The 21891-nt window shown below is 40.1% G+C and overlaps 1 protein-coding gene across 1 annotated transcript; it reads right to left on the reverse strand.

The window, feature by feature from the left end:
* Positions 1 to 1567: 1567 nt before the first annotated feature.
* Positions 1568 to 18068, reverse strand: SRI (sorcin). Its single transcript, XM_045494748.1, has 8 exons — positions 17961 to 18068; positions 16904 to 16987; positions 14479 to 14548; positions 7317 to 7360; positions 6372 to 6519; positions 5997 to 6110; positions 4497 to 4555; positions 1568 to 2899 (listed from the first exon to the last, which is right to left on the reverse strand). The coding sequence occupies exons 1-8, from the start codon at positions 18009 to 18011 to the stop codon at positions 2873 to 2875; spliced, it is 597 nt and encodes a 198-aa protein (XP_045350704.1). The 5' UTR covers positions 18012 to 18068; the 3' UTR covers positions 1568 to 2872.
* Between the last annotated feature and the right edge of the window lie 3823 nt (positions 18069 to 21891).

The raw sequence follows: 21891 nt of genomic DNA on the forward strand, positions 1-21891 counted from the left end.
CTCAGCATAAGTCAGACGCTTAACCAACTGAACCACCCAGGCACCCCCCAAAGTAGTTTTAACGTGAGAATAACAGAAGTCATTGACTAGAGTTTGTATGTTTATTAGATTAAAAAAATTTAGGATTACATATAGCTCCATTTCTTGTATTTGTAATATTTTAGGCATAGAAGAATTCAGATGAACACTGAAACAGTAACACACTCAGGTGAGCAAAAGCAAAGTCTAGTTGGGATAGCACAAGTTTTAGCTCACATGCCTCTCATGGACAGACAGTACCACCTGGAGCATCATGCTGAAATGCAGTCTTACCTCCACTTTGGCTCAAAGGGAGAGAGGACTGTGGTTAATTATATAGGGCTGCTGTGGTATAAATCTGGCTTCTGCAGCCACATTCCAATGGAGTGCGTCAAAACTGGTTACATATAGGTACTTTATAAATCATGAATCTCCTGAAACACAAGACTAGCTCACATTATCTCCAAAGATGAGTTGGCATTTTTTGAGGAACTTCGTCTCTAAATAATTGAAGTAGTCAAGCTCGGGCTCACAGCTTGACCATACTCCAGCTAGATGCTTTTAAGAAGAACAGATCAAGAAACAGTTTTAAGAATTGGGTGAGACTACACTGGAAGTATATAGTGAATGAAACACAGAACCCAACATAAAACAGGAATAAGGCAACCCGAGATTCACTTGTAATGAAGACTTTGGCTGTAATTGAAGAACACGGATGGATATGTCAAATTTGTCAAGGGGAAGGAAACGTTCTAACTGTGGGGACATACTGAAGACGAGGCTCCACACTTTTGGAAAGACACTATGAAAGCAGAAGTGGAAGAGATAAGGAGATTGCTACAAGGTATCAATAATTAAAACTGAAGTAATTGAATGTTTCAAGAGACACGGTTTTGCAATACTTGAGCATTTATCCAAAAAGCAAATTCAGAACCATGATTGATGCAGCACCCTGTGGGACTTACCAGAGCAGGAGGATATTTCAAACATGGTCTGTAACTTTGGGCTAGTGTAGGCCTTCTTCCTTATCACATTAGGGTCACCCAGGAAATGACCATTTCCTTTAACTATCCCTTCCTCGTGGGATCCTAGTGAGTCTGAATCAAACAGCAGGCACTGGGGCTTTAACAATGAGTTCTCTGCCTCCTGGTCCTCTGACCCTTCTTTAGCCCTTTGCTAGAAAGCTCAGGCTCAAGCCAGGCTTTATGGTCTCACAGTGTATCTGTAGTGAAACCTAGAGACACTGTGTAATATAAAGCAGGCTGCCTCACATATGTAGTCCAGGTGTGAATACTTGACATACTTAAGGCTAAATATTTATAAATTTAATATATTTTAGCAATATTTGAAAAAATAACCAAGTGAAATGAGGCTGAAGATGCTTAGAAATGTTTTCTCATTGGTGACAAATAATTGATCATCTGAATGGTAGCTATCACACTGGAGCCCTAAAATAAGACAGATATTCTGCTGGCAGGGAGAAAATAGGCCAACCGCATCATGTTTCACCTCTTGTGCTCTCTCGCAAAAAAGAGCAAACCAGACCAGCTTTAAATCCAAGAAACGGAAACTTTATTGGTGCTTATTAAACCAACGCACTTTTTCATGTTCAGAACTATCCCATGGAGTATTAATCTCCTTTGCGAAGATGGGGAAACTGAGGCTCTGAGATTATCTGAGATGATTAATTTACATATTCAGGAAGAGACACAGCCTATGGTATTGGACTCCAGATCCTACTTAAAATCACGTGGTTTAAAAATTAAAAAAAAAAAGTCTTCCATTATAAATGCAATACTTGCTTATCAGAGATTATTTGGAACAATAGTAAGAAGGAAGAAAATGAACTCATGACCCTGACTGCCAGTGGTAGCAACATCAATATCTTGGTCTCTCTTCCAGTCCTTTTTCTGTGTATATTTTATAATGTGAGTGTGAATGCGTGGCCTATCAAAATGGATCTATCAATATTTTAAAAATTATCTTCTGATTTTAGAAGGAAAGCACACACATTATAGAAAACTTGGAAAATACTAAAATCTATCAAGGAAATTCAAGTCACCTAGAATCTCATAAGCCAAAAATGACCATAGTTAATATTTTCATATATTCCCTTAGGTTTCTTTCCATCAGTTTTCTTTTTTTACATAGTTAAGCCCATAATTTACAAGATTTTTAAGTGCAGTTAATAAAGGTCTAGGTGGATGATGACAAAAAAACTTGGTGACAGATAGTATTTGCCACTCAAATGGTTCAACAGGTGTTAAAGAGGCAGAAAATAATCACTCATGCTCCCTGTCCAATTGTGTGGCCATCAAAAATGTGTAAGCCTTAAAGCCTGTTCTTAAGTTTCCACTAAGGTGAAGCCTGACATGGATTATCATGGTTTTTCGTTGTTTTTTTTTTCCTGCATCCAAAAGGGTATAAATCATTTACATGATAAGAATACTCCACACATAAGGCCTTCAATACCATGTAAAATCTCTTCTAGGAAAGATAAGAACAATATAGTCTGATGGGAACATTTTAAAGTATCTTACAATGAAAAATACATAATGTGCCTTAAACATTTTGCATGCTGAAATTTACATAAAAGAGGCTCAGCAACAAAATAAGGCATCACTGACAATGGCTCAACGAAGTTCTAAGTGGTATAAGAGACCCGATCTTGTATTAGTAAAATTTCAAAGAATTTATTATCAATACTAAAAACTTCAGTTGTACACAAAGTAATAAACGTTTATGACGGCCCTTAAGGAAAAGCAGTGATGCAAGTTACACACGTTACTGAAGGCAAAGGCAAAAGAGGACTCCAGTCGGAATGTCGGTTATGTTCATGCAGCTTCCTCTTGATTTAAACACTCATGACGCACTGAATGAACTGAAAGAGAGACCAAGTCCACGTTACCCTGCACACATTGTGGCACTGAGTACACCCTAGCTTATTTTTTGGCAGTTTACATTTTGTTTTCCTAAATTGAATTATGGATCAAGAAACATCCATTTCTAAAATAAAAGTACATGATAGACAGAAAGATTCATGTTTGTAGGGGAAGCAGTCTAATAGAAAATCGAGTGGGTTTCTCTTCTTACAGAAAGCAGACTTTACTTCAATGGATAACGAATATTTAAATTCCAAATATCTCAGAATCTAGAAATGGTAATGGTCATGGTAAAAGGTACCCACTCAGAAATAACAGTTGATACTGTTAAATCACCTGGGGACCTCCAAACTACACAGTAGTACCCCACTGCTCTGGCACCAGCACCTTTAAATAGGTTATGCCCTTAAAATCTGCTTAATTGTAAAAAAATCCTAGCATGCAAGTATATGTATACACAGAAATGGAATATATGACCTTTCCTCTGCAATTCAGAAACCCAAGTTGAGAGGCATCAGCATTTGCTGTGAAATGTTTGCTTCACCATAAACACCAACACTCTGCTTTTCTATCAATTTTCTTTCTCATTCTTCCGACACCAGTGAGGCACTGTGTATGCTAATCCCTACAGCATTCCTACAAGGCCAAGCTGATGATCACTTTCAGATAAAGGGGAACATTTAAAATCTCCTAAGAGCCCATTGGAGGCCAAAGTCCATGCACTTTCCACTCCATAGGCTGCTTTTCCATCTTTGGAAAGAATGACAGGACTGTCACCCGAGACACTGATACACACTAATGAAAACACACCTTTAAGCAGAAGAAATAAACATACTTACATATAAGCCTTTTTAAATGATCTGAACTGTGGCAGCTGCCAAACTGAAAATATGTGCATCCTTGCATTTTGTAGCAGAGAAACCTTTAGAACATTCAGTTATCACAGTGACTGCTATTCTGAAAGCAATTTTTTAAAGTCCATAGCTGACCAAAAAATAGAAGAACTAAGCATCTCCCTAGTTATGTGTATTCAGCTAATGCCATCAGAGATGACAACTGGCTATGTTCACATTGGTTACGTGGCCTTGCCTTGTCCTATCATATTTAGTGTGGCTGTTTAGTAAATACATTGTTTTAAATTGCAACTTAAGTTTGTGCTTTATAGCCTCAATGAAGAACATGGGTGTGTCAAGTACAGCTTAGAGTTGTTAAATTTACTTCTCAGTGACTGAGATATTTATTCGATGAAGCCAAAAACAGCAACATCTGCATGGTGTTTTCAGGGACATTTCTGACTGAAATCTCACAACAGCCCAGGGAAGAAGGCATTACTACTTCCTCTCCTCAAATAGTCTTGGAGCAATGAAGAAACCTGCCTAAGTGACCCCACCAGCAAGTGAGACCAGTTGGGCTTTGAACCAAGTCTTTTAATGCGAATCAAACAGTGGTCTATGAGTAAGACTAATAATAAATGAAATTGATAAATTTTGAACGGTAACTCCTGATCATTTAATCCTTCATTACTCTGCATCCTTAAGATGCTCTTAATGGCTAACTTCAAAAGGGATGCCCAATTGTGAATTTACGGAGACTTACATCATCATATGGGAAATTCACAACACCTTGCTGAGCAGTATCCCGTCTTCGAAAGCTGTCTGTAAAACACCACAGTAAAATTTATGGTTATTTTTGTAACATCTGAAATCACAATAGTTACTTATTTTGGCATTGGGTTCAAACTGTAGAAACATGTGAGTTGTAAAACCAGCTAACATAAACAAAAGACCACAGCAAAGAAGCCAACTACAATGAACATGAATAAATTTAATAAACAACAAAGTAATACAACAATGTAGAAGTTAGTCAACTGTCTTTTTCAATGTGCAGCTGGAAGAAAGCATCTTATCCCAAAGTCAGTAAAAGCCATGTGACCTCCAAGGCCATTACTTAGTTGTGATGAAAACACAGAATTTCAAACTTGTTAATAACATAGATAATGTTTAATTAGGAAATGGATAGATGGGAGTCCCTAATATGACAAACGGGCTGTAATAAAATATTTCACTTATCTGAGTTCTGTGCTATTGAAAAGAATTTACTTTAATAATCAAAAAGAATGAAATCTTGCTACCTGCAACGTGGATGGAACTAGAGTATATTATGCTAAGTGAAATAAGTCAGAGAAAGACAAATGTAATATGATTTTACACATATGTGGAATTTAAGAAACACAACAGATGAACATAGGGGAAAGGAAGGAAAAATAAGAAAAAGAGAGGGAGGCAAACCATGAGACTCTTAAATACGGAGAACTGAGGGTTGCTGGAGGAGAGATGGGTAGGGGGAATGGGCTAAATGAGTGATGGGCATTAAGGAGGGCACTTGTTGGGATGAACACTGGGTGTCATATGTAAGTGATGAGTCACTAAATTCTCCTGAAACTACTACTACACTGTAGGTTAACTAACTTGAATTTAAATTAAAAAAAAACTGACCTCAAATTTTTGTTAGGATGCAAAAAAAAAAAAAAAAAATTACAAAACCACATTTTAAAAAGAGTAAAAAAGACTAAAGAGAAGACTGGAACAACAAAAATATACAAAAGAAAGAAAAGAGGGGATAGAAAAGTAGAGATTACTAATATAGCCTCATCTAAGAAGTACGTTCTACCATTTAATATCACTACCATTTAAATGACTACCATTTAAAATTACTTTCCAACAAGAGGACTTAGGAAAGAGAGCTACAAATGAGTAATTTTACTCTCTTCACATATTTACATTATAGGGAGAAATCACAGAATACTACTCATACTCTGATCAAAAGTGCACAAATTAGCTTATCATATTTTGGAACATTTTGTGAAAGTTAAGATTATTTTAATGGCAGATTATCACTAATCTGAAAGAATTTCTGAAAACAAAAAACACAATTACTCTGCTAGATAGGTTTAATAGCAGTGTTAAAAAAGCCATTGAAATGAGGTGGGGTGGAAAGACTGATCAGGGACAAAAGAAGTTCAGAACACTGAAAATGAAATGTAATGCAAGTTGTGTCTTCTTGGCCTTTGGATAGACACCATCTCAAAGAACACACCTGTCAGAGCTCGCAGTTTCACACAGCAGGCGATGTAGTCATCAAAAGTGATCTTGCCATTGGTGCTGTATCGTTTTGCAATTGAATTCACAGCTTGGGGGCTCAACCGAAATCCTGAAGGAAGGAAAATCACCCAGTGAAAAAAATAACGTGAAAGGATTACAAGAAGACCGTTGAAAATAATCAAGCACAATTTTTTTCAGACTGGGGGCACACTCATTTTAATTATGAATACACACTAGCAACTATGTGTGTATTATGTAATTATGAGTATACACTTCTTCTAGAAATCGGAAACTGCCTTCCCATAGTACTTAGTTTTAGAAATTAACACAGAATTATGCCGACCAGGTGGCTCGAGTTAGCCATACCCACCCATTGTGGTTAGGGCCTTCTGCAGTTCTTGAGGGTCCACTGTTCCACTCCTGTCACTGTCAAAACTGGTGAAGTGTTGTCTCCAGCCGTTCAGCACGGCCCAGAGTTCTTTAAATTCATTGAAACCCATTGTGCCTGACATATCTCTCTGAATTATAATCAAGGATTAGAGTATCTTTATTTTGCAACATTTTGTAACAATTCAAGATCAAGGATAAGGGAATATAATGATCTTTCTGCTAAAAAGGTTAAAAATGTTGTATGTTCTTCTTAGTGTAATATAATAAAAACATACTCCAATGAGATAATAAAAAGGGCCTAGGGAGAAAAGCTGAGTACGTATTTCCACTGTGGGAAAAAGATAATCTATGTGAGGTGATTACAATGAAATAACGTGGCCACTGTGAGCCACATGTAAAAAACAGAGTTCCTGGAACTGTGCCGCACTTTCTGGGCGCCCCAGGGTATGCTGCTAGGGTACTGGGGTCTTGGCTTTAACATTCATTTGCTGGGCCCTTCCAGACCCAGGGTTTTCACTTTTGGAAAAGGAGGTGGGATGAAAGGCACTGCAGGGTCACCACTAGCTAACCTGAGTGCTGTAACTGTGATGTGAGAAATTCCACTGCCTGAAGATCAGGTGTGAATCATGCATAGCTCACTGTTAAAGCAAAAAACCTTGCCAGACCACTCTGATTTCTATAGGTGTTCTCTGATGCTTCCTTGAATTCTTGAAGAACCAACATTCTATTTACTGAGCTCCTTTCCTTTTTCACACCAAACTACATCTTAAAAGCTAATGATTTCAGAAAACTTTTTTTGTGGTCATCTGTCACCTTGTGTTTACTGGGTATTAATTCCTAGATAAATTCTTTTAGGAAGAATTTTTTTTTGGGGGGAGGGTGATCAGAAAAAAACACTCTAGACATCAATCAAAGTAAAGGATACATCCAGCATTGACACCATAAGCCGACAAGTCTCCAGGTTAAAAGCTGTTAAATCAAAAAAAGCACATAATAGTTTCAAAAATTCACATTATATTGCATACATTCAAATTCATTAGGAAAATGACTATTTATTTACACAATCTTATTTTTATATGTCAAACAACATGGGAGTTTTGAAGCAGATTTTTTCCGGATAGAGGGGATTCCTTGCAGAATCCAAATTTGATTTTAATAACTTTAATCGAAATCTTTTAAAAAAAGTATTGCATTGTACTATTAATATTTTTAGGTATGATAATGGCTTTGAAGTTGGTGAGGGAAATGTCCTTATCTTTTAGAAAAGTATATACTGAAGTTATTTGTAGATGAAATGAATGTTAAGATATCTGGAATGAGCTTCAAAAGAAAACAGACAGGGTTACACATGAACTAAGAATAACAACACACTGATAATTGTTGAAGCTGGGTGACAGGTGCATGGAAGTTCGTAATAATTATCTCTGTTCTTAGATAGGCATACATTTTCTATAATACAGTCTTAAAAAAATTTTTTTTTACCATTTATTTATTTCTGAGAGACAGAGAGAGCCAGAGCACGAGCAGGGGAAGGGCAGAGAGAGGAAGACACAGAATCCGAAACACGCTCCAGGCTCTGAGCTATCAGCACAGAGCCTAACACGGGGCTCGACCCCACGAACCTCACGAAGTGAGATCATGACTTGAGCCGAAGTCGGACACTTAGCCAATTGAGCCACTCAGGTGCCACTAATATAGTCTTTTTAAAAAAGTTTTATATACTTTTTTGCCTTTGAAACTGTAATATAGTGAGTTTAATTCACCATAATGAACCATAATGTATTATATTCACCATGGTGAGTAGGAAGATAGGGTTACTACATTTCTACTCCTGACTATCAATTGCTGGTTTTGTTTGTTCTGTGTCACTAGTTCATTTGTTTACCTTTCTTTCCCCTTTAATGTCACACACTGAATTACCTCCTACCTCATATAGCTTATGACACCTTTTTATATACAGTAAGTTTATATACGAAACCAGATAAATATGCTTGCTAGAACAGTGTTAAGTAAGAGCACTCTGGAATACGATATAATGACCAATTCAGTGATGACCATGATTCGGAAGGCTTTTGAGTTTTTGAACAGCTTGAATATATTCTGAGGACATTTCTATACGACACTTAGAAAAACACACTAGAATATATTTACTAGTTAATGGGCCTACTGATGACCTACCTAAGCATTAGCAAATATAAAGAAAAAATTCCTTGCATCTTCCATTCTGTTCATGAGAATCAATGACTGGGGAAATATATAGGTACAAAGAAGCTAGAAGGCTAGAAGGCAGAAGGGACAAAGGTCAGGTGGGCAAAGCTGGCATAAATTCTGCAAGTTTGTTGAGAGGCACACAGAACTAACATTTTTACAGCTCTTACTAGCTTCATTTTTGTCTCCAACAAACTGAATTTCAAATACATCTGAGCTAACTCTCAGTACTGTAGTGTTTCCAAACAGTATAAACTATAAATTTTCCACTTTTAACAGATTCCTGTGTTTGGCATACTCTGGAACATGAAATAAAAGGTGGAGGACTATCTCTGTTTTGGCCCTTCAAACTCCATCTAATCCACAGATACAGGTCTCTGAGGTGACAGGAAGCAACACTTCTACACACTTTTGAGAAAGAGTTGGTTGATTCTTCATTCTGACTCTTAAGTTGTGTGGAGGCACGAAGTCTCTCTGATCTAGACCAATGGTTTTCAATCCCGGGTGCTTATCAGAATCACCCAGAAGCTTTAAAAGATCATAGTACTGGGGCTGCACCACAGAACAGTTTTTTTCCCCTCAGCGTTACGGAGATATAATTAACAAATACCATTCTGTAAGTTTAAGGTGTATAATGTAATGATCTCATATATGCACATACTGCAAAATGATAACCATAATTAGGTTATTTAACACATCCATCACCTCACATAGTTAACTTTTTCGTCTGTGTGATGAGAACTTTTAAGATCAACTCTCCTAGCTATTTTCTAGTATACAATACAGTATTGTCACCATCACCACAGAGCAATTAAATGAGAATCCCTGAGCATGGAACCAAGGCATGACTGTTTTTTTTTAAAGCTTCTCAATGATTCCAGTGAGCAGCCAAGGTTGAGACCACTGTTCTTCTCAAAGTATGATTCCTGGACCAGCCATGTTAACATCATCTGGGACCTTTTAGAATTACAGAATCTCGGCCTTTAACCTACACCAAAAAAATCAGAATCTGCATTTAAATAAGATCCCCAGGTGATTTATTTTCACATAAAAACAGCTGGTGGACCTGGACCACCTGAATCTTCTGGAAGCTTGTTCCAGATGCAAATTCTCCGGTCTTACCTCAGACCTTTTAAATGAAAAATTCTAGGACAGGGCTCAGCAATCCAGTGATGCTGACATAGCTCAAGTTTAGGAACCAATGCTCTAGAGGGCCTGTCAACCAAGAGGCAGATCCACTTGTGTCTGACTTTAAGTCAAGGATTTTGAGGGGCTGTAAGGCAGACAGCTTCCCTGTGTCCCAAGTGCTACAAGTAACATCTCCATCCACTCAGTCACCCAAGCCAGAAACCAGGGAGTGTCCCCAGTTCCCTGTTCCCTGATATTCAATCACCTTCTTCTTCTTCTTTTTTTAATGTTTATTTTTGAGAGAGAGAGACAGAGCACAAGGTGGGAAGAGGCAGAGAGAGAGGGAGGGAGGCACAGAATCTGAAGCAGGTTCTGAGCTGTCAGCACAGAGCATGATGTGGGGATCAAACTCACAAACTGCGAGATCATGACCTGAGCTGAAGTCGGATGCTCAACCGACTGAACCACCCAGGCGCCCCTCAATCGCCTTCTAAATGGCTTTAGGACCTATCCATTTCCAGTTCCATAATCACTTCCCTCGTTTAGGAAGTATTTTACTCACCTGATGACTCCAATGGCCACCTAACAGGTGTCCCTGACTCCCCGTGCTCCACACCCCCCATACCCATGCCCCGCAATTTGGTTTTTATGCTACATCCAGAACAGTATGTGCTCTTCTATACAAAACCCAGTAGACATGTTGCACTGCTGTCAGGATGAAGTCCAAGCACCTAAGTGGCATATGAAGTCATATGCATATGTTCCCAGTTCAGCTAATCTCCTGCTCTTTATTCAACCTTCACATTCCATCTTCAAGGCCAATTTCTCCCAGTTCTTTGACTGCACATGCACATGTTTCCCCCTACCTGTGGGTCTTTAGTACATGCTGTTCTATCTGCCTGGGGCACAACTGCCCTTTATCCCTCTCACTTCTTGGTCTGCCTGGTTTCTGCTTGACTTTCATTTCTCCTCAGTTTGGCATCAGTTCTGCCAGGAAAACTTTCCTGACCACTTTCTGGGTTATGTGCCTCTCCTATGTGGGCCCACAGCCTCTCTACTTCACTTATCCCAGCACTTTTCACTGTGTCCCACAGGCACCACTTGTGGGTGCACAGCCTGGCACCTTGCATATGATGGTATCCATTAAAATGTATTGGTTAGACGGCTGAATAGATAGGACCCCTCATCCCTGTGTAGACAGCTATACACTCCCCTCAACCAGTATACGCAGGATAGGTTTTTAAAAATAAAATCTCATTTTTACGGATACTTAAAAGGACTGTATAATCCCTTAAGACAAATCATAAGTCAAAATACCAATAAGGGTATAGAGCTATGTTTTCTCCATTTTAGGAAATCTTCCATACTCATTAATTCAACAAATGCCTGTTAGGTACTCATTATGTACAGGGCCCAGGATACCAAGAACATTGGAGATACAAATTAAAAACTGGATCCTGCCCTGACAGTCTAAGGAAAAGAGAAGTCATGCATGCATGCAACTCTAATCAAGGTAGAGAGTGGTGAACGAACCATAATGGAGACAGTAAGCAGTACCAGGAAGTACTGAGGAGGCTCCTTCCTACTAAGAAACACTTCACAGAAGCAGCAGCATTTAAGTCAAGCCTTGAATGACAGGAAAGATGAGGGACATTTGGGGACAGTTAAGTAGAGCTATGGACCAGCATAAGCAAAGTGAATCAGGAAAGTTCAGGCCAAGCAAAGTAAGTGGGAGGAAGTATGTTTGATGAGGCTACATTAGAAGATCTTGAATTCCTACTAAGGTGTTTAGGTTTTGTTTTACAGGTACCAAGGAGCTACCAAAGAATTTTAGAAGAAGAAACTAACAGGTTAGAGGATGTGTCAGGAAGCCCAAAAATCTGGTCATCTTTTATGAGAAGGGTTTAAAAGAGGGAACGTGATGGGCAGGCAACAAAAGTGAATGACAGAAAATTCACTATTCCAGACAGTTCTAATGGAACTAGAACACTGATGTCACAGAAGTTTGGGTAGGGAAAACTCTTGCTCAATTTTAATTTTATTTTTCTCCAGAAATAGTTTGCTTTTATTTATTAAAATTTACTTTGAGAGCACACGTGCACACCCAGCACGTGTGAGCAGGGGAGAGGCAAAGAAAGAGGGAGACAAGGGAATCTGAAGCAGGCTCTGTGCTGTTAAGTGCAGAGCCCTAAATGGGGCTCAAACTCACGAACTGTGAGATCATGACCTGAGCCGAAACCAAGAGTTGGACGCTTAACCTACTGAGCCACCTAGGTGTCCCAAGAAATAGCTTTTACTAGTGCTATTCTATTTTAAATAGCTTCAAGAGTCTTTGATAATTTTATTTTTACTCTCTCCCTTCTCCTGTTTATTCTACTAAAATGCCTCATACATCTTTTCTTCTAGTAGAAATCCAAAATGTAATGGACCTAGCAGGAAAACATTACCTTCAGTTGTTTCTCTCAGCCTTACCATAGAGTAACAGCTACACTCAAGGGGGAAAAAAAGAAGCTGCATTACTATCTTACAGACTAGAGCAACGTCTCTTATCAACTCCACTTCTGAGTATGACCGGTTCCTTTTAAGCTGGAGAAGATGACTGTAGGAACTAGGCTGGAATACTCTCTGTTCCTCATTCCACCTCCACCTGTACTTTTTGGTTTGGAAGCTGGGTTTAAAAAACACCAATGGCTGTATAATTTCTGTATCATGAAACTCACTGTGACACTTCACAAGCAGGATGGTTTTGTGATTTATTACAGCCTCCACAACCAGAGGATGGTAAGCAAATTAATTCAATCACATGGCTCTGATGACTCAGGAAATGTCTTCCCTATAACTCACTGCTCTAAGGCCATCACTAAACATGATTTTCTCACATGAAATTAAAAAAAAATTTTTTTTTAAGTTGATTTATTTTGAGAGAGCGTGAGAACATGAACAGGGGAGGGGCAGAGAGAGAGGGAGAGAGAATTCCAAGCAGGCTCTGCACTATCAGCACAGAAACTATGCACGGCTCAAACCCATGAACCATGAGACCATGACCTGAGCTGAAACCAAGAGTCGGACGCTTAACTGACAAGAGCCACCCAGGCACCTCCTCACATGAAATTTTTAAAAGGACTATTCTCCCAGGATACACAGCCCATTTGTTAGTCAGATTTTAAAACCTGCCACACCTCTTCTACCGAAAGGGTACAGAGTAATAGTTTATGTTGCTACACAGCTCACTTTCATAAACCCTATTAAACCTGCTATGTTCACTAGCCCCAACTGCTTGAGGTTAACATTTAACACTTTAAATGTATTCCCTACAACACTTAAAAAAAAAAAAAATTCCCAAATCTAGAAAGTGCTTCTTTTGTTTAGGACCAGATTAAATGAGAAATGCAAACGGTTCCTCTTTCATATTAATTCCTCCAACTAGGAAATATTAATAGGATACTTAAGTCATATAATACAAAGGGTAAAAATAGAAATGCAAATAGTTTAAGAAGAGAGCCATCTAGTAAATATGCCATGTCAAACAGTCAAAGAAAATGCGACTATAAATCTTCATGTGTGACTTCTAGTTCGAGCATTTTATTTTTAAAGTTTATTTATTTATTTTGAGAGAGACAGATCACGCAGTAGGGGCAAAGAGAGAGAATTCCAAGCAGGCTCTGCACTGTCAGCGCAGAACCTGACGCAGGGCTCGAACTCACAAACCAACAGATCATGACCTGAGCCAAAACCAAGAGTCAGACGTTTAACCAACTGAGCCACTCAGGCACCCCTGTAGTTTGAGCATTGTAATTCACAATTTACCAACAGCTAAGGCTCTGATTTGATGTTTTGTCCCCATTAACAACAGGCAAAGAAGTTAGCAAGTCAAGACACTACTTTCTACCTTATGGATCTGTCAGGGTCAGGATCCGATTGGAAAAGAAGCAAGTGGGATGTACATGGGATGATGAGAGGCACTGATAAGATGCAGTACTTCTGCAATCATTCCCCATCTGTAGCTCGTGGCAAAGAGCTCTTTCAAAAGGCAGGAAGGTGGTGTAAGCACTGAATTATAAGGTGGCAGAACTGAGGACCAGGGCAGAAGGAAGACTGGTGCAAAGAGTTAAGAAATTAGGAAGGGCACTTCAAACATAGCCTGCCCACATTCTCTGAAGCAGAAAGAGAAATGAAGAAAGACCTGGGGGATGTCATGGCAAGCGCTCATGTTGCCAGCAGCATGCTCAGAGCCCATGAATGCAGAACCGGTTTCCTGAGGACCAGGGGTGGGACCAGCCACTGCGGGGAATGCGGGACAGGACTGACCCCTCAGAACTAGGAGTGCAGGACAGGCCATTTGGGGAGCAGCTGCACAGGACCAGGCACTCAAAGTCCTAAGTGCCATCAGCCTCAGGACAGTCAACTCTTGGCAAATGGTCAGTTGTAAATGTTAGCTCCTGCCATTAATGACACCTGACCTAGCAGATTTCATTTCAGCACCTCACCTCGTCCTCTGTGAAGGAGACCACGCTGTCCCTCTCATTGCTTCCAAAGGTTCCAAATCCAATGGACCCGCTAAACGGGCAGGTAGTGTAGAATGATTTATTAATAGCTGTTTTCAAATTCACATTTTGTGATAATAAACAACCAAAATTAGCTTTTGAAATTCTAAATTATGCTGGATCAGAAAAGCTCAATTTCCTTGGAGGCTATAATCATAAGGAAGTTAAAATACGAGACAGAAGAGTACTGTGGGATTGTGAACTTACGTTTGTATCCTCCAGCAATGCCTGACTGTGTCAGACATCTCTGCAATTCATCAGCATCTATCTGCCCATCCTTTTGAAGAAAAAAAAAAATAGGAAGACAAATTACAATAATGATTTGTACCTTCTAGTTCTTTGTTTACTTTCAGTATATTATTTTAGCAATGACAAAGAAAATGAGCATTTTCATGCGTAAGACCTTTTTTTTTTTTTGGAAAAAAGAATGCCTTCCAAACATAGGCATTCCTTTCCCAATTCTACTTTCAAAAATAATAATGAAAGAGAAACAAATAGTTAAGTCCTCTTCCACAAATGCATATTTAGGGCCATAAACAAACAAACAAAATACATTTCGTGATACTTAAGTGGGCATTCAATTTCAGACTCTATTTTAAATAATTATTACATATGAATTCACAAGGTTGGAAAGCTGCTTACACCTCTACTTTAGTATTAACATTATCTTCTCATCATTCCTCTAAGTTCCTCAATTAGATTTGGGATTAAATTTTCAAGCGGAAGGTTGGTCTTTTTAATGAAACACTGAGGTAAATTCAGTTTCTTCTTCTGATACACAAGTTTTTTTTTTAATGTGTGAATGAAATTAGTTTCTGTCTTGAACTACTCTTCTTTTAGTCTGAGCTAAGAAACTGCCATTTAAGCATTTAAAATTATTTATATAGTTGCTTTAAAGTCTTATTCCTCTTTCTAGCTATTTTTTTGTGGGGGGCGGGGGTGGTAAAGGCATAGCAGCATACAAATCTAACATCCATGAATAAAAAGTCTGGATAAAACAGAGGCCTTTGTGATCACCTTGGTTTATGATGAGGTGAATGGTTTTTTTCAGAACTACAATTATATCTGGAAGATACAGGTTCCCAGTGCCTATTTATTGGCTAACCAAGTTCACAACTAGATATATGTTGTTTTTAGGGATTTAAAAATAAAATACCTAAATCCCTCACGTCCATGAGGATTGTAACTTCTAAGTGCAGAGCAGGATCAATAATTTGAAAGACAATGGCTATGCTGATGTAGGGGTAGGCCCAGGCTGCTGCAAGAGGAGCAGGTGGGGTCACTTACAGGGCTGGAGGCACAGGCAATCTAAGAACACAAGTCTTGAGCTTTGCCCTGTCTTGTGGTTTCATAGATACAGATCATTAACTGATTAAGCAGATACTTAAAGGGAAGCTCTTTCGGTTTTGGACTCAATTTTCCATTCAATTTTTTGAGCTATAGTTCTTAGAATGCTTTTCTGCAAGGCGGTCTTGAATTTTTATCTCATAATATTCTACAGCTTCTTCACATTAAGACTGTGCTGTTTCTTGCTTTTGATCAAAACAAAGGTAAATGCCAAGACAAAAGAGCAAACATCCCTTCTGGAGAGGACTGGGTTCTACCAGCAGTGAATTTACCATACACAGCGGCGTGGTGAGCTAGGGAAGTGTCCTTCCTCAATGTACACCACCACCTGTCCTACCACACAATATAGAGAAGTCAAAGGTCTCCAGGAGCCCACCTTAATTCTCTCTCTGGGTCAACAAGCCACAACACTTTATACGGACATGGAAGAGCTGACCTAGTAACAGCATCAGCATCAAAGAGAAAGTAAACTGTGCACAAGATTCACTTCCTGATAGTAAGGGAATAGTAAGTAACTTTCTTTTGTTGAAGCTGGTAAGTTTTTTTTTTTTTTTTAATTTTTTTTTCAACGTTTATTTATTTTTGGGGCAGAGAGAGACAGAGCATGAATGGGGGAGGGGCAGAGAGAGAGGGAGACACAGAATCGGAAACAGGCTCCAGGCTCTGAGCCATCAGCCCAGAGCCTGACGCGGGGCTCGAACTCACGGACCGCGAGATTGTGACCTGGCTGAAGTCGGAAGCTTAACCGACTGCGCCACCCAGGCGCCCCAGAAGCTGGTAAGTTTTTAACATAAGTACCTATTTCCTCAGGGGGTAATTGATTAACAAATTCAATCCAAAGAAAGCGTCCATTAGAATCTGACTACATGATTACTGGCACATGTCTGTAAACCGTACTAACAAGGGTTTGTGTTCACCAGATCTGGAATTTATTCTCTGTAAACCACCATGGACCCTGACAATTCATCGTTCTAAAAACATCTTTCTACTTTACAGATCCTCACAGTATATTTATAGCCCTTTATTCTGTTCATTCTGGCATTAATTCAATCACAAATTTAGTCTTGAAGTGAACTAACATAAATACAGGTAACAACACTTTGTTCTAATTTGTTCTGAATATGCAGAAATAAGCAACTGAGTATAAACTTCATTCTTTCTCTTTTCTTTCCACAAGCAAAGGGATTCTTTTCCAGAGGAGAGTTCTTTTTTCCATGCCACTCTAACAACAGCTAATACAAATGAAGACTCTGACAATTCTTTAATATTAATGGAAAAAGCTAACCTGTCCTGCTACAGCAGCAAAGTAACCATACAGCGGATCCTGAGTTTGTCCGGGAAACGTAGGCCCTCCGGGAGCCCCTCCATACTGTAAAACAACAAACACAAGAGCATCATCCCACTGAATCCAGTGTTATTCTTTGACCACTGAATGCCTTTGTGCAAAGCTAGGCAAATGCCGGCCAGTCACATCCATGGTTCACCTCCCCACTACCAGCACGCTCTGACTGCAATCATCCCATCCCTTTTCTTTCATTCCCGCTCCATCACAATGTAAAAACTGGCAGCTTGGACCAAAATGAGATGTCCCGAATAGTGACATCTGCATGAGCGAAGCAACTTTCAAAATCCCAATTAACCTGCAGGTTACTGATTAAATGCAGCCTAGGCAAGCAACTTAAGGGCAGAGCTCGGAATTGTCTTCCTTTTCCTTTTACAACGATTATGGTGTTCTGAAGCATTTTGAGACAGGTGTAGCCTAGGCCGTGCTTAGGTGTCTCGGTTAGGCTATTTGGCGGCGAGCACCTGGGCGAGGAGGCGCGGCGAAGGAACTTTCCTTTTCAGAAACAGTTCCCACGACGACGCACATCCCAGGCGCCCAGCGAGGCGGCCTTCCTCCCGGAAGGCTTTTACTCTAGCGGTCTTCCCCCAACTTCTCTTTTAATCCCACTTTCTTTTAAAGATGGGAGGTGGATCCCCGGGCCATTCGAGATTAAAATGGCTGTTGCTCTCAGGGGAAACCCGGAGGTGAAGGAAGCGAATTTACACAATTTCACGCCGCGTGTCCCAAAGTCACAGGGTGAGCTTCTTGGATCAAAGCCCACCCGCGCCTCGGCCCCACGCAGCCACCCGCAGGGCGAAGGGACGCGGAGAAGGAGGGAGCCCCAGGATGAGGCCGAAGGGCAGCGGCCTGGGGCGAGGCAGCGGGCAGGGAGAAGCCCGGGGTGGGGGCGGGAGGCGCCCGCGGAGCCGCCCCGGCAGAGTGGCCCAGCGTGGCCTCTCGGCGTCCGCGGTGTCCCAGGGTTGCGCCCGGGCCACCAGCCCGCGCGGGCTGCACTTACCCCGCCTGGGTAGTACCCGCCGCCGGCGCCAGGGTGCCCGGGGTACGCCATGGTGCAGACTGCGCCGCCGCCACCGCCACCGCCCTCACCCTCCCGCCGGGGCCGCCCCGGAACGCACCACGCGGGCAGCGGGGGACGCGCGCCGGAGCCCCCTTCCGCTCGGCGCTCAGCTCCCGCCTCAGCCCTCTGCGTGCGCACCGCGTGGCTCCGCGCTTCCTGTGCCGGGGTCGCGCCCAAGCCTGGGTCCCGCAAGTGCCTGGGACCTGCGACGCAGTTCACGCCGGTGGCATTCCTCCCTGCGAAACGAATGGCACATTCCAACACCAGTACGGTGCCTCGGGGGTTCTTTATTTCTTCCTAACTCGGCTATATTCTGATACTTTTGAACATTTTAACCAACTTCGTTAGTCTGGGCCGCCCGGCTCTAAGCGGAGTGCAGTTTTGCAGGGAAGGAGCTGGATGCATTAGGACAGCTCTTAGATGCCTGTGAGGGAAGGAGACGTTGGAAAATCAAAATAAGAAAACGCCCTTGGAAAACAGGAATAAACTTCACGAACTGTGTGCAAGCGAGCCTTTGGTTTGCGGTTGCACGTTTCACTGAACACCGGCCTGTTTTCTTGCTAGGGGACGCGGTCAACTCTTGGTTAAGCTGGGTGTCATATGGCCTGGGAAGGACGGAGGGCATTGACTGGCAAGGCAACCCCGCCCAGGTTCTTAGCAAATGAGTTGTTTGAATTATCTCGATGATTCAGGCGAAACAATCCCCCTTCTCCAAAATTACTCAGCCACTTTGTATACAAGAAAAGTTTAGGGCAAGCTAAGAGTGCCCTGGTAAATATTCAGGAAGGTGAGAGGTTAGAACTATTCTTTTAGGCAGATTCAGGAAATGGTTCTCTTCATGCATTTTTCTTTTCACCCTCGTTGAACAGTCTGATGTGAGCAATTCAGGTGTGAGATTTTTTTGTTTGTTTGGTTTCATGTCATTTCAGTCATGAATGTTTTTCTGAATTTGAACGTTTTAAGAAATGCACTGATGAGCAACATTCACATTATTTGCTACGGAGGCTGCACTGAAAAATTAAGTCATAAACATTTAACAAATGTTGGAGCACCTGTTGAGTGTGGTGACGTGCTGTTCACCATGGTGGACCGGGTTCCTCCATTCCAAGTTTCCGGGCTGTGTTCCCACTAGGGTCATTGTTTTCTTCTAATGTATAACTCTCTTCCAAGTCCTCTTTTTGGCTGCTCAAACTCCAAAGATGATAAGTCCTGAGTTGTGAGAACAACTTTAATAGTCCCTGTTGTTACCTATCAAATAAACTATGTATTACCTGTTTAATGTTTGATTTAGGAAGTATATTACTGTTTTCAAATTCCAAAGCTATTATCGAGGTAGATTAGGCAATTTTTCAGTCCTTGGCCTCCGCGGAGTTTTCTTTTTTCTTATTTTTTTCCTTTTGTGTGGTAAGAACAATGAACAGGAGATCTACCCTCTTAACAAATGTTTAAGTGTACAATACAGTGTTGTTAACTATACGCACAGTGTTATACAGCAGGTCTCTAGGACTTTTCATCCTGTGTGACTGAAAATCTGTACCTATTAACATCTACTCCCCATTTGCTCCTTCTTCCAGCCCCTCAAAACCAGCATTGTTTGTTTCTATGAGATTGGTTACCTCAGATACCTCAATAATTACAATAATGAAGTATTTGTCTTTTTGTGATTGGCTTATTTCACCTAGCATAATGTCCTTGAAATTTATCCATGTTGTAGCATATGACACGATTTCCTTCTTTTTAAGTCTGGATAAAATTCTATTACATGTATATGCCACATTTTAAATTCATTCATCCATAGATGGACATTTGGGTTGCTTCTGCATCTTGGTTATTGCAAATAATTCTGCGATGAACATGGCTGTGTAAATAGCTCTTTGAAATCCTCTTTTCTTTTTTTAAAAAAAAATTTAATGTTTATTTATTTTTGAGAGACAGAGAACACTAGCACGGGAAGGGCAGAGAAACAGGGAGACACAGAATCCAAAGAAGGCTCCAAGCTTTGAGCTGTCAGCACAGAGCCCAAAGTGGGGCTTGAACCCGCAAACCATGAGATCGTGGCCGAAACCATGGGAAGTCAGACACTCAATTGACTGAGTCACCCAGGCACCCCTGGATCATATGGTAGTTTTATTTTAAATTTAAATTTAGTTTAATTGAGGAAACTCAATACCGTTTTACATAGTGGATATACCATTTTGCACTCCCATCAACAATATGCAAGAATTCCAATTATTTCACATACTTACCAACACTTATTGTCTGGTCAGGTGGGGGTTCCTAATAGTGGAGGTGTGAAGTGATAGCTCAGTGTGGTATTTCCCTGATAATTAGTAGCATTGAGCACTTTTTCCTGTACTTGTTGGCCATTTGTATACTTTCCTTGGAGAAATATTTATTTAATTATTTAGCCCATTAAAATTTTTTTTAATTTTAAATCCAGTATACTTAAATTAGTTTATATTAGTTATATTAGCTTCAGATGTACAATATAGTGATTCAGCAGTTCTATACTCAGTGCTAATAATGCTAAGTGTACTCCTAATCCTCTTCACCTATTTCGCCCACCCCCCACCCATCTCCCAGTTTGTTCTCTATAGTTAAGGATCTGTTTTTTGGTTTGTGTCTTTTTTCCTTTGTTCCTTTGTTTTGTTTCTTAAATTCCACATATAAAAAATCATACAGTATTTGTCTTTCTCAGACTTATTTCACTTAGTGTAATACTTTCTACCTCCATCCATGTTGTTCCAAATGGCCAGATTTCATTCTCTTTTATGGTTAAGTAATATCCCATTGTATATATACACTACATCTTCTTTACCCATTCGTCCTTCTTGTGGACACTTGTGTTGCTTCCATAATTTGGCTGTTGTAAATAATGCTGTAATAAACACAGGGGTGCAAATATCTTTTTAAATTAGTGCTTTCATATTCTTTGGGTAAGTGTCCAGTAGTGGAGTTATTGGCTTATTAGGTAGCTCTATTTTTAATTTTTTGAGCGACCTGCATACTATTTTCCACAGTGGCTGCACCAGTTTGTATTCCCACCAACAGTGTAAGAGGGTTCCTTTTTCTCCACATCCTTACCAGCACCTATTGTTTCTTATGTTTTTGATTTTAGCCATTCTGACAGGTGTGAGGTGATATCTCATTGTGGTTTTGATTTGCATTTTCCTGATGACCATTAATGTTGAACACCTTTTCATGTTTCTGTTGGCTTCTTTAGCCCATTATCAAAGTGGGTTATTAGTTTTTTGCTGTTGTAAAAATTCCTTATATATTTTGAAAACTAACTCCTTATCGGGTATATGGTTTGCACATTTTTATCCCATTCCATGGTTTGCCTTTTCATTCTGTTGTTTCCTTTGTTGTGCGGAAGGTTTTTAGTATGATATAGTCATACTTGTCTATTTATGTTTTTGTTGCCTATGCTTTTGTTGTCATAGCTATGAAATCATTGCCTTGGCATTGTCTTCTGGCTATGACTCTGGGAGAATAGCACCTTAGCAAATGCTTTGCTGGTTTTAAGATAGAGCTGGTTTTAAGATAGACTCCAATGTCATGGAATTTTTCCCCTATATTTTCTTCTAGGAGTTTTATAGTTTTTGGTCTTATATTGTCTTTAATCCATTTTGAGTTGATTTTTGTGTATAGTGTAAGATAAGATTCCAATTTTTTTATTCTTTTGTGTATGGATATCTGGTTTTCCCAACACCATTTGTGGAGGAGACCATCCTTTCTCAATGGTGTATTTTTGACATTCTTGCGGAAGATCAGTTAATTGTATATGCACGGATTTATTTTGGGGCTCTCTCTTCTGTTACTTGACCTCTGCTTTGAAGTCCATTTCTATAGAAGTAACCAAGAATAAAGA

This window comes from Leopardus geoffroyi, chromosome A2 (assembly GCF_018350155.1).
Source record: "Leopardus geoffroyi isolate Oge1 chromosome A2, O.geoffroyi_Oge1_pat1.0, whole genome shotgun sequence".
NCBI classification, from domain to species: domain Eukaryota; kingdom Metazoa; phylum Chordata; class Mammalia; order Carnivora; family Felidae; genus Leopardus; species Leopardus geoffroyi.

Bases quoted from the DNA above. Each gene is read 5' to 3' on its own strand.
- SRI (XM_045494748.1), bottom strand. From the start codon at position 18,011: ATGGCGTACCCCGGGCACCCTGGCGCCGGCGGCGGGTACTACCCAGGC. The intron at 7,361-14,478 runs GTAAGTTCACAA...TTGATTTAACAG, and splicing joins CATTGCTGGAGGATACAAAC to CTTTTAACCTGGAGACTTGT. The intron at 2,900-4,496 runs GTAAGTCTCCGT...TCTCTCTTTCAG, and splicing joins TGAATTTCCCATATGATGAT to TTCATTCAGTGCGTCATGAG.